This window comes from Nerophis lumbriciformis, linkage group LG32, assembly GCF_033978685.3.
Source record: "Nerophis lumbriciformis linkage group LG32, RoL_Nlum_v2.1, whole genome shotgun sequence".
In the NCBI taxonomy this organism is placed as follows: Eukaryota; Metazoa; Chordata; class Actinopteri; order Syngnathiformes; family Syngnathidae; genus Nerophis; species Nerophis lumbriciformis.
Window position 1 is genome coordinate 11,127,822 of NC_084579.2, and position 11,784 is coordinate 11,139,605.

The 11,784-nt window shown below is 38.1% G+C and overlaps 1 protein-coding gene across 1 annotated transcript in view; it reads left to right on the plus strand.

Moving 5' to 3' along the window:
- Positions 1–11,573, plus strand: part of glis3 (GLIS family zinc finger 3) — a 64,241-nt gene extending 52,668 nt beyond the window's left edge. Inside the window, exons 8-10 of the mRNA XM_072912067.1 lie at positions 10,393–10,514; positions 10,908–11,036; positions 11,118–11,573. Coding sequence (XP_072768168.1) covers positions 10,393–10,514; positions 10,908–11,036; positions 11,118–11,191 — 325 coding nt within the window. The 3' untranslated portion in view covers positions 11,192–11,573. The remainder of the gene's footprint in view (positions 1–10,392; positions 10,515–10,907; positions 11,037–11,117) is intronic.
- The last annotated feature ends 211 nt before the right edge of the window (positions 11,574–11,784 follow it).

An 11,784-nucleotide genomic window follows, 5' to 3' on the forward strand; every position in this document is an offset into this window, starting at 1 on the left:
GGGGGCCACATGGAGAAAAATCTACTCCCAAGTGGGCCGGACTGGTAAAATCACAGCACAATAACTTAATAATAAAGACAACTTCAGATTGTGTTCTTTGTTTAAAAATAGAACAAGCACATTCTGAAAATGTACAAATCATAATGTTGTTGGGGTTCTTTTACACTTACATGTTGCGGTTGATAGTATTCTATCTTTATTTGTCGTTATTGAAATGAAATTAAATGCAATAAATGTAAGTTTATTTCGGTCATATAATCAACCATCAATCATTTTGTGTGACCAGTTTAACAGTACAGATTATACATATTTCACAATCATACACATACACACACAAAAATAAAAGGAAAAGAATGACCGAAAAAGGAGTAGGCTGAAGCCAAATCTTATATTTTCCTATCTTATACATTCACTGAAAATTAAATTGCCTGGAACATCAACGTTAATACAATCAATGGGATGAAAGTAATTGTTACTATGTTTTATAATTTTCAATTATTTTACCTTTCAAGGTTTTCTTAAACCTTAACAAAGAACTGCATGTCTTTAACTCATCACTGAGCTTGTTCCACCATTTAACTCCTAAAACTGAAATACATTTGTATTTTATATTCGTTCTTACTTTACCTATTTCAAAAATCAATATCCCCCGTAAATGATAGTTTTCTCCTCTTAATTTAAATAACCTAAGAATACAAACTGGAATGCTTTTGTTCTTTACTCGAAACACAATTTCCATTGTTTTTAAAAACACAATATCTGAAAATGTTAACACATTAGAACTTATGAATAATGGATTGGTAGGTTCATAGTAGCACGCTTTGTGTATTATTCTAATGACCCTTTTTTGAAGTTTAATTATTGGGTCTATGTTTGTTTTATAAACATTTCCCCAAACTTCAACACAATATGTTAAATATGGAAAAATAAAAGAATAATATAACATGCAGACATGTCTTATTCAGCATGTGTCTTACTTTATAAAGAATAACAATGGATTTGGATATTTATACTTTCTGAATAAATTATGTGACTCATTGGTGTTAATTTTCAATCTATCAAGATAAAAAAATAATATCAAAATCAAATTACAGGATGTTATTTATGTAGTTTGCTCATTTTCCTCAGCTGGTGCACTAACATCATGTGGTTTATTTTTTTATTTTTTTTACATATGGAGCATAATCTACAAAGATACAAATAATTGCTAGTGTGACATCTAGTGGACACATTTAGAAAAGCAGTTTCTTTCATTCAAAAATTTTGGGTCATTTTTATACTTAGCAAACTCATCCCGCGGGCCGGATAAAACTGGTCCGCGGGCCGGCCGTACGTTTGACACCCCTGGTATATAGTACAGGCCAAAAGTTTGGACACACCTTCTCATTCAACGTGTTTTCTTTATTTTCATGACTATTTACATTGTAGATTGTCACTGAAGGCATCAAAACTATGAATGAACACATGTGGAGTTATGTACTTAACAAAAAAAAGGTGAAATAACTCAAAACATGTTTTATATTCTATTTTCTTCAAAATAGCCACCTTTTGCTCTGATTACTGCTTTGCACACTCTTGGCATTCTCCCGATGAGCTTCAAGAGATAGTCACCTAAAATGGTTTTCCAACAGTCTTGAAGGTGTTAGCTCATCGAGAGAATGCCAAGAGTGTGCAAAGCAGTAATCAGAGCAAAGGGAGGCTATTTTGAAGAAACTAGAACATAAAACATGTTTTCAGCTATTTCACCATTTTTTGTTAAGTACATAACTCCACATGTGTTCATTCATAGTTTTGATGCCTTCAGTGACAGTCTAGAATGTAAATAGTCATGAAAATAAAGAAAACACATTGAATGAGGAGAAGGTGTGTCCAAACTTTTGGCCTGTACTGTATACCCTCTGACATCTTTGTTAGAATTTGAATTTCCCTTCCTTTCAGAAGGGGGTACAGGGCATTAAGGTTCTTTGTAAATGTGGTAATTCTATTATTTATTTCTGCTTCTATGAAATAATGTTAGGATAGTGAGCTGCCCAAGTGAGTGAAGGTATTTGTATGTTTGAGTACATGCCCGTTTATTGTGATTAGTGTTGTCCCAATACCAATATGTTGGTACCGGTACCGAAATGTATTTCCATACATTTTGGTACTTTTCATAATAAAGGGGACCAAAAAATTGCATTATTGGCTTTGTTTTAACAAAAAATCTTATAGCACATTAAACATATGTTTATTATTGCAAGTTTGTCTTTAAATAAAATAGAGAACATACAAGACAACTTGTCTTTTCGTAGTAAGTAAGCAAACAAAGACTCCTAATAAGTCTGCTGACATATGCAGTAACATATTGTGTCATTTTCCATTAGATTATTTTGTCAAAATTATTAAGGACAAGTGGTAGAAAATTAATTATTAATGTACTTGTTCATTTACTCTTAATATATGCTTGATTTCTGTTTTAACATGTTCTGTCTACACTTCTGTTAAAATGTAATAATCACTTATTCTTCTGTTGTTTGATACTTTACATTAGTTTTGGATGATAGCACCAATTTGGGTATCCGATACTAAGTAGTTACAGGATCATACATTGGTCATATTCAAAGTCCTCATGTGTCCAGGGACATATTTCCTGAGTTTATAAACATAATATAAATTTCTAAGAAACAAAAGAAGATTTCGTGATGCTAACAAAATATTGATGTAATCATAGTAGTATTGACTAGATACGCTCCTGTACTTGGTATCATTACAGTGGATGTTAGGTGTAGATCCACTAATGGTGTTTGTTTACCTTTTGGGGGACCAGTACTTTTTAGAATATGAATATGATTCATTGGTATCGTGGTCCTATACTAATACCGGTATACCGTACAACCATAATTGTGATATCACCATCCTCTAGCTGTCAACCCACTTTCATGCATTTTGTTTTTCATGCAGCATCATTTGAGGACTGCTGCAGTAACTTCCCTGTCCCAATGGTCCATGATGGCTTGGAGTTTTATAAGACTCTCCTGTTTGTGCTCTATCATCTGCATATCCAAATCGCTCTGTTTATGGTCTTCTCTATCTACTTTGAGTATGACTTGGTTCAGGTAAAAGATGAACCGAAGGGGTGAGAGGGTCGCACCCTGTCAGCAGACACCAGTATTGATGGTGAAGGGCCTATGGTCGGTGGAAGTGCTCATGATGACATTGATCAATGCTTTACTGATCACATATTCCTCAATCAGCCTCCACAATGTCTCTCCAGGGACCTGGTTGAATGTTTTTTTGAGGTCAAGAAAGCAAATATGCTGGTTGATGTCATGTTCCCAGCTGTTCTCAAGAAATAGTCTCAAGGCCGCAATCCGACCCACTTTTCCTCTCCTTGGTCTGAAACCACACTAGATCTCTGACAAAGGGCTTTCTGCTCAAGCTCTTGGTCTTCTTTCGAGTACTCGTTCATACAACTTTCCAATGTGTTTCATGACGGACGTCTAGTGGGTCACCCGTATTTTTGAAGATTTGGCAGATTATGGACCAGTTCCAGTCTTCCGGTACTGTCCCTGATTTCCATGCATGGTTGAACAGTTCGAGCAGGATATTGATTGCATGATATTGATTTAATTGCAGTCTCTAATTCCTCCCTATTGGAGAATCTGCAACTTAAGGAGAAGAGCTAATTGTCAGCAAAGTGACTTTGTGTGGATTGTGCACCGTACCTCCTTCTTGAGCTACATTCAATAATTCCTGAAGGTGTTCTGTCCAATGATCTGGTATCGTATCTTGTCCAATAACTATTTCCCCAGTGCTGCTTTTCAAAATGGTGTTTTTTGGGGCTTTTCGCTGAATCTGCTTTTGTAGGAGTTGGTACAGGAGTTTCTTTGTTCTTTGTGAGTCTTCCTGTAGAGCCCTGTCTATTCTCTCCCACAATTCTTTTTGTGATTTTCTTTTGACATGGATCACATGAATTCATTGTTGAGTGTATGCAGCTCTGGTTTCCGGCGTCCTCTCCTTCAGCCAAAGTTTAAAGCATGTATCTTTCTTTTCTACTTCTTTCTTCACCTCCTCTGTCCACCAGCCAGTTATTTTCCTTTTGGCCTTCCCCACAACTGTCAACCCAACTGAGTTTTTAGCACATGATTCTATGTATTAAATATATTTACTTTCTCTTCTGCCAGTTTCTCTTGGATTGTCCTTGTTCTTTCCATGTTTTCTGTTTTTTGTATTTTCCTGACAAATGTATTTTCTTTCTGGTAAAACAATTTTCCATCCATCCATCCATCCATCTTCTTCCGCTTATCCGAGGTTTTCACCTTGCCTTTAAGTAGTCTGTGATCTGAGTCCAATGAGGCGGATTGGATAGCTTGTACATCATTTATGATAGACTTCTTGTTGGAAAGTATGAAATCAATCCGTGATATAAGGTCATATCCTGTTGTTGTTTCCGTACCAGGTGTACTGATGTTTTTTTTTTGGTGGGTAAAGTATGTAGTAATCACTGAGAAGTTCTAAGACATAAGTTGATGAGCATTTCTCTTTCCTCTCCTATCTCCAACCCCAAACGTGACTATGATGTCTTCAACAGTTTCACAGCCTATATGGTCATACTTGCCAACCCTCCCGATTTTCCCGGGACACTCCCGAATTTCAGTGCCCCTCCCGAAAATCTCCCGGGGCAACCATTCTCCCGAATTTCTCCCGATTTCCACCCGGACAACAATATTGGGGGCGTGCCTTAAAGCCACTGCCTTTAGCGTCCTCCCTCACCTGAAAAGGAGACTATTATGTATGTATCTGTTATCCATAGGTTTATCTATAACTCATAAAGTAAGCAGGCACGGAACTATTTCTCAGCGTGTGTTTATTCCAGCCGGCACGTTAATACACTGACACACAACATCCGGATTCGCATCATGCATTGCTTCAAAACTACGGCAAGTAGTAATGTCCAAAAATATAACAGAGACAAAGCAGAAGAACGAAGAAGAGACATGGCGATGACGAGTAAGAAGAAGTACGCTTGCAAGTTCCAAAATGATTGGAAAAAATAATTTCAGTTCATCCAGGACAGCTCGAAGGGGAAGGGGTATGCTTGCCTGCACATTTTGTAGATCAGATTTTATGTGTGTGCATATGTGTAAAGAAATGAACACTGAAATTCAAGTATTACTTTATTTATATACTGTATTATACTGTATATATACATACATATATATATATATATATATATATATATATATATATATATATATATATATATATATATATATATATATATATATATATATGGCTTCACGGTGGCAGAGGGGTTAGTGCATCTGCCTCACAATACGAAGGTCCTGAGTAGTCTTGGGTTCAATCCCGGGCTCGGGATCTTTCTGTGTGGAGTTTGCATGTTCTCCCCGTGACTGCGTGGGTTCCCTCCGGGTACTCCGGCTTCCTCCCACCTCCAAAGACATGCACCTGGGGATAAGTTGATTGGCAACACTAAATTGGCCCTAGTGTGTGGATGTGAGTGTGAATGTTGTCTGTCTATCTGTGTTGGCCCTGCGATGAGGTGGCGACTTGTCCAGGGTGTACCCCGCCTTCCGCCCGATTGTAGCTGAGATAGGCTCCAGCGCCCCCCGCGACCCCAAAGGGAATAAGCGGTAGAAAATGGATGGATGGATGGATATATATATATATATATATATATATATATATATATATATATATATATATATATATATAATTAAAAATATATATATCTATATATAGCTAGAATTCACTGAAAGTCAGTGACGTGCGGTGAGGTTGATGGCTGGTGAGGCACTGACTTCATCTCAGTCAGATTTACAAACATATGAACCCTAAAGAGTATCTTATTCACTATTTGATTGGCAGCAGTTAACGGGTTATGTTTAAAAGCTCATACCAGCATTCTTCCCTGCTTGGCACTCAGCATCAAGGGTTGGAATTGGGGGTTATTAAATCATCAAAAATTATTCCCGGGCGCGGCGCCGCTGCTGCCCACTGCGCCCCTCACCTCCCAGGGGGTGATCAAGGGGATGGGTCAAATGCAGAGGACAAATTTCATTACACCTAGTGTGTGTGTGACAATCATTGGTACTTTAACTTAACTTTAACTTTACACATACAAACTGTAGCACACAAAAAAGCACATTTAATTAAAAAAAAACGTTATTATGGTCTTACCTTTACTTATAAAATAAGGCCATTAATGCACCCCCTGACAGGAGTGTTATATCAACTAAAGCCCTCACTTAAACTTTCCACGTGCAAGATTGAATCTATTTAAAAAAGTGTAACCGAGGGTTTATAAATGTCGCCTATACTGTATGAAACTACAAAATAACAAACACGGAGGCTCCAGTTTACACGAGGACCACTTTATTTACCTTCTTTCAAAAACTTCCGCTCCACTCCAACGTGTCGTCACTTCCGCTCTTAGCGCCTTCAAAATAAGAGCTCAAGGCATATACTGTATAACAGTGCATAACAGGAACTTAACATCACAAAGAGGAAAGCTCATAAAAATAGGTTACAAAAGTTATTTAATAAGAAGCCAAAAAGTGCAAAAACAATAATGTTCGTGTTGGATGAGTTGTGAATTAGGTACACCTGCAGTCTGCAGGTGTACCTAATGTTGTGTCCCTGCAGTCATTCACAACTCCTCCAAAACCAACATTATTGTTTTTGCACTTTTTGGCTTCTTATGAAATAATTTTTTAAAATAGATTCAATCTTGCACGTGGAAAGTTTAAGTGTGGGCTTTAGTTGATATAACAATTCTACGGCGGGGGTGCAGGAGGCGAGCCTCAGCCAGTGCGTCTTTTGCAGCCGTTTTATGATCGCTCAGCACAAGAAATACTTTACACACATACAGTTGTTGACAAAATACACTGTACATTATATACCTCAGCTAACTAAACTATGGAAATTATTAATATAGTTCATATAGCAATACAGTCTCACTGCACAGCAGGCCAGCAGTTAGCCGAGTCATTGCGCAATCCATGTTGCGGCACTGAGTGACGTGCCTCAACTGGCTGCTGTTCACCGCACCGTCTCTTCTCAGTATTTGAACGGCAAATGTGAAAATTCAGCGATTTTGAATAAAAATAATCTAAAACTGGTGAAGTTAAATGGAAAATAACTTTATAGTATAATCAGTGGATACATATAACAATTTCATTTTTTTCTTTTTCTTTCCATGATGGCAGGTGAGGCGGGGCCTCACCTGCCTCTAGTGACTGCACGTCACTGCTGAAAGTCAAGTATTTATTTTATTTATTTATATATATATATATATATATATATATATATATATATATATATATGTATATATATATATATATATATATATATATATACATACATATATATATATATATATATATATATATATATATATATATATATATAAGAAATACTTGAATTAATGATGAATTAACTCCCCCCCCCCACCCCAATCTCCTGAATTCGGAGGTCTCAAGGTTGGCAAGTATGTATATGGCAGTTCAAGTCACACATCATGATGATGTTAATTTCCCTTGTTATGTTATCCAATGTGTCTTCCAACTGTTTAAAGAAGGATTATTTTTCTTCATGTGGTTTGCTTTGCTTAGAGGCGTAGGCTTGGATGAATGTCACTTTGTAACTTTGTATGTTTAATGTAACCTCCAATAACCCAGTGCTCACATTCTCACTCCTCCCTTTTGCACAAAATTGGAAAATCCAGGGTCCAGGAAGATTCCTCCTCCATGTCTTGTATCTTTATCACTTCCAGAGTAGACCAGTTCATAGTCATCATGCATTATGTTCCTTCCGTTTCCTTTGAGTCTTGTTTTAACAACCCCTAGGATTTTGATTTTGAGGTCTTCTTATGAGTTTGGCTAATTTTTTTTTTTAAACATTTCCCTGTATTGTCCCAGCATTAATTGTTTCAAAAAAGTCTTGCTCCAAGTCTGTTCGGTCAAATTCCTGATGGTACGTCCGTTGCTGGACCTGTCCCCATTACCCAGGGTGCACCACCAGGAGGAAACAGTCCGACTTTTGAATAAAAGCCAAAATACAACAGTTGTAATTAGAGATGTCCGATATTATCAGCCGAAAAATGCTTTAAAATGTAATATCGGAAATGATCAATATCGGTTTCAAAAAGTAAAATGTATGACTTTTTAAAACGGGAGAAGTACAGAGCACCAATAAACCTTAAAGACACTGCCTTTGCGTGCTGGCCCAGTCACATAATATCTACGGCTTTTCCCACACACACTAGTGAATGCACGCATACTTGGTCAACAGCCATACAGGTCACACTGAGGGTGGCCGTATAAACAACTTTAACACTGTTACAAATATGCGCCACACTATGAACCCACACCAAACAAGAATGACAAACACATTTCGGGAGAACATCCGCACCGTAACACAACATAAACACAACAGAACAAATACCCAGAACCCCTTGCAGCACTAACTCTTCCGGGACACTACAATATACACCCCCCGCTACCCCCTACCCCCCCAACACAACCCCGCCCACCTCAACCTCCTCATGCTCTCTCAGGGAGAGCATGTCCCAATTTCCAAGCTGATGTTTTGAGGCATGTTAAAACAAAATAATGCACTTTGTGACTTCAATAATAAATATGGCAGTGCCATGTTGGCATTTTTTTCCATAACTTGAGTTGATTTATTTTGGAAAACCTTGTTTAATGCATCCAGGGGGGAATCACAACAAAATTAGGCATAATAATGTGTTAACTCCACGATTGTATATATCGGTATCAGTTGATATCGGAATCGGTAATTAAGAGTTGGACAATATCGGAATATCGGATATCGGCAAAAAAGCCATTATCGGACATCTCTAGTTGTAATATTGAACGACATCAAAGAGGCAAAATATTATTCAGTTCGGTACGTTAGTAAACTACAATCACGAGCTGCAGCTATCAATTTTTTCAGTAATCAATCAATCTATCGATTACTTGAGTAATAGGATAGAACAAATTGTATAGCCTCCATGCGTTTATTTTAGGGAAAATAGTTGAAATAAACAAATGTAATATCAAAATCAAATTACAGGATGTTATTTATGTAGTTTGCTCATTTTCCTCGGCTGGTGCACTAACATCATGTGTTTTTTTTACATGTGTTGCATAATCTACAAAGATACAAATAATTGTTATTGCGACATCTAGTGGACACATTTAGAACAACATTTTCTTTCATTCCAAAATTTTGGCTCATTTTTATACGTAGCAAACTCATCCCGCGAGCCGGATAAAACCTGTTTGACACCCCTGATTTATACACACTTTGGCCCCCCACACACATTTTTTTCTCTCAATGTGGCCCCCCGAGTCAAAATATTTGCCTAGCTCATACTTGCCAACCTTGAGACCTCCGGGGGGGGGGGGGGGGGGGGGGGAGTATATTTACAGCTAGAATTCACCAAGTCAAGTATTTCATATATATGTATATATATATTTATATATATAAGAAATACTTGACTTTCAGTGAATTCTAGCTATATATATATATATATATATATATATATATATATATATATATATATATATATATATATATATATATATATATATATATAATATATATATATGTAAATATATTTATTTTATTATATATATATAAATAAGAAAAATACTTGAATTTCAGTGTTCATTTACTTACACATATACACACACATAACACTCATCTACTCATTGTTGAGTTAAGGGTTGAATTGTCCATCCTTGTTCTATTCTCTGTCACTATTTTTCTAACCATGCTGAACACCCTCTCTGATGATGCATTCTGCTTCGTCTCCTTGTTGTGTGCGCAGTTGTGCACTGCACTCTCTAAAAGCTGTAGATGTTATTGTCATATATGCATGCACAGTAAATGGCAGTATTGTCCTGTTTAAGAGTGTCACAACATTGCTGTTTACGGCAGACGAACTGCTTTACGGTAGACGAAAATGTGACTGCTGTTGTTGTGTGTTGTTACCGCGCTGGGAGGACGTTAATGAAACTGCCTAACAATAAACCCACATAAGAAACCAAGAACTCGCCCTCGATCATTCTACAGTTATAACGTTATTGAGCAGGCACGCTGTTTATATTGTGGGAAAGCGGACGTGAAAACAGGCTGTCGACACGTCACTCAGGTCCGCCTGAATTCCGGGAGATTTTCGGGAGAAAATTTGTCCCGGGAGGTTTTCGGGAGAGGCGCTGAATTTCGGGAGTCTCCCGGAAAATCCGGGAGGGTTGGCAAGTATGGCCTAGCTCTGCTCAAGTATCGTTTACAATTACTGTAAGTGGAAAATACACCTTGCTCAATAATTGTGCACACGGAGTAGACACATGCTGTATTTACTTACTGGTTAGTTTTCTTCAGGTTTGGCGATCACCAGCTCTTCTGCGGGGACCCCGGCCCCCCACTCTCTTGCCTACCGCATCCTACTCAAGGCATGAAGCATCCCGGCCGGGCCCCCGACCCTGCAGCAGACCACAGTCCAGGTAGTTAATGTTTTCTCCTTGAATTATACACAACAAAGCAATGTAAGTAAATGTTTTTGCCCAAAAAAAACAAAAAAAAGGGATTTTTGCAAGTTTAACATGTGGCAAGTCAATTAGCGTATGTGTAGGCGGATGTTTTGAACAGCTTGTCTTCATGGTGATATGTCGCAGGTGGAGCGTCTCAGAATTAACGCCACTCGCTGTACCTCAGAATAGATAACACCTCCACCTGTACCACCGCCACCGGCGTGAAAAACAATTTGAGCCGCTGCGATAATAACAGGCTTTGTTGCAGAGCTTTTGTCGCACAATGTGTAATTAAAGCAGATATAAAAAATAAAAAAAAACACATAATTGTGTGTGATGATAGACTCTTAACTTGGGTGCATGCAGAGCTCTCAGGGCCAATGGAGGCGCTGTATTGTTACGACGGGGTGGACGCTTCCAGTCATTCCATGCGAGTGGACGCCTACAGTGGTGGCAGTAATCCCAGCAGGCAAACAGCACTTTCCTGCAACACAGGTAATGAAAATAAAAGTCTGAGGATGAGCTCTTTATTACCGCTGGATTTCAAGTCGTCTCCATGTGCGCCCGAACCTGCAGGCTTTGACGTCCAAGCGTCGGGAGGCCATTTCTTCAATGTGATGGATGCCTCCCGTAACCACACGGGAGAGTGAAATCAGCCCACTTGTGACATTCTTTGCACTGGCTTTTGCTTCCATTCAAGTCGGAAGACAATGGACGTCATGCAGATGGCACGTCACCTGAAAAAAAAAGAAGTGGTTTCTGGTTAGGTCTGGAAGTATTTGTGACAATGACAGTGGTGGGGTTTTACCTTTGTCAGCCAACAATATAGGTTTGACTGTGGTTGAAGTTAAGCTTCATTTAAGAGGGGACAAACAGAGACAGAGGGTAAAAATTACAAACAAAAAGCAACATCGTTACCTGTGCTCGGTGTATCTTGGTTGAAGAGGGGACGGACAAAGATAAAGCAGAAAAAAAACACAATAAGCAAATAATACATCTGCAACAACACATGTCAGTGCTTAATTCAGCTTAATTTAAGAGGGGACAAACAGAGACAAAAAGCAACATCATTACCTGTTGGTGCTCGGTGTATATTGATTGAAGAGGGGACGGACAAAGATAAAGCAGGGAAAAAAAACAATAAGCAAATAATACATCAACAACATCACATGTCAGTGCTTAATTCAGCTTAATTTAAGAGGGGACAAACAGAGACAAAAAAACAATTTCATTACCTGTTAGT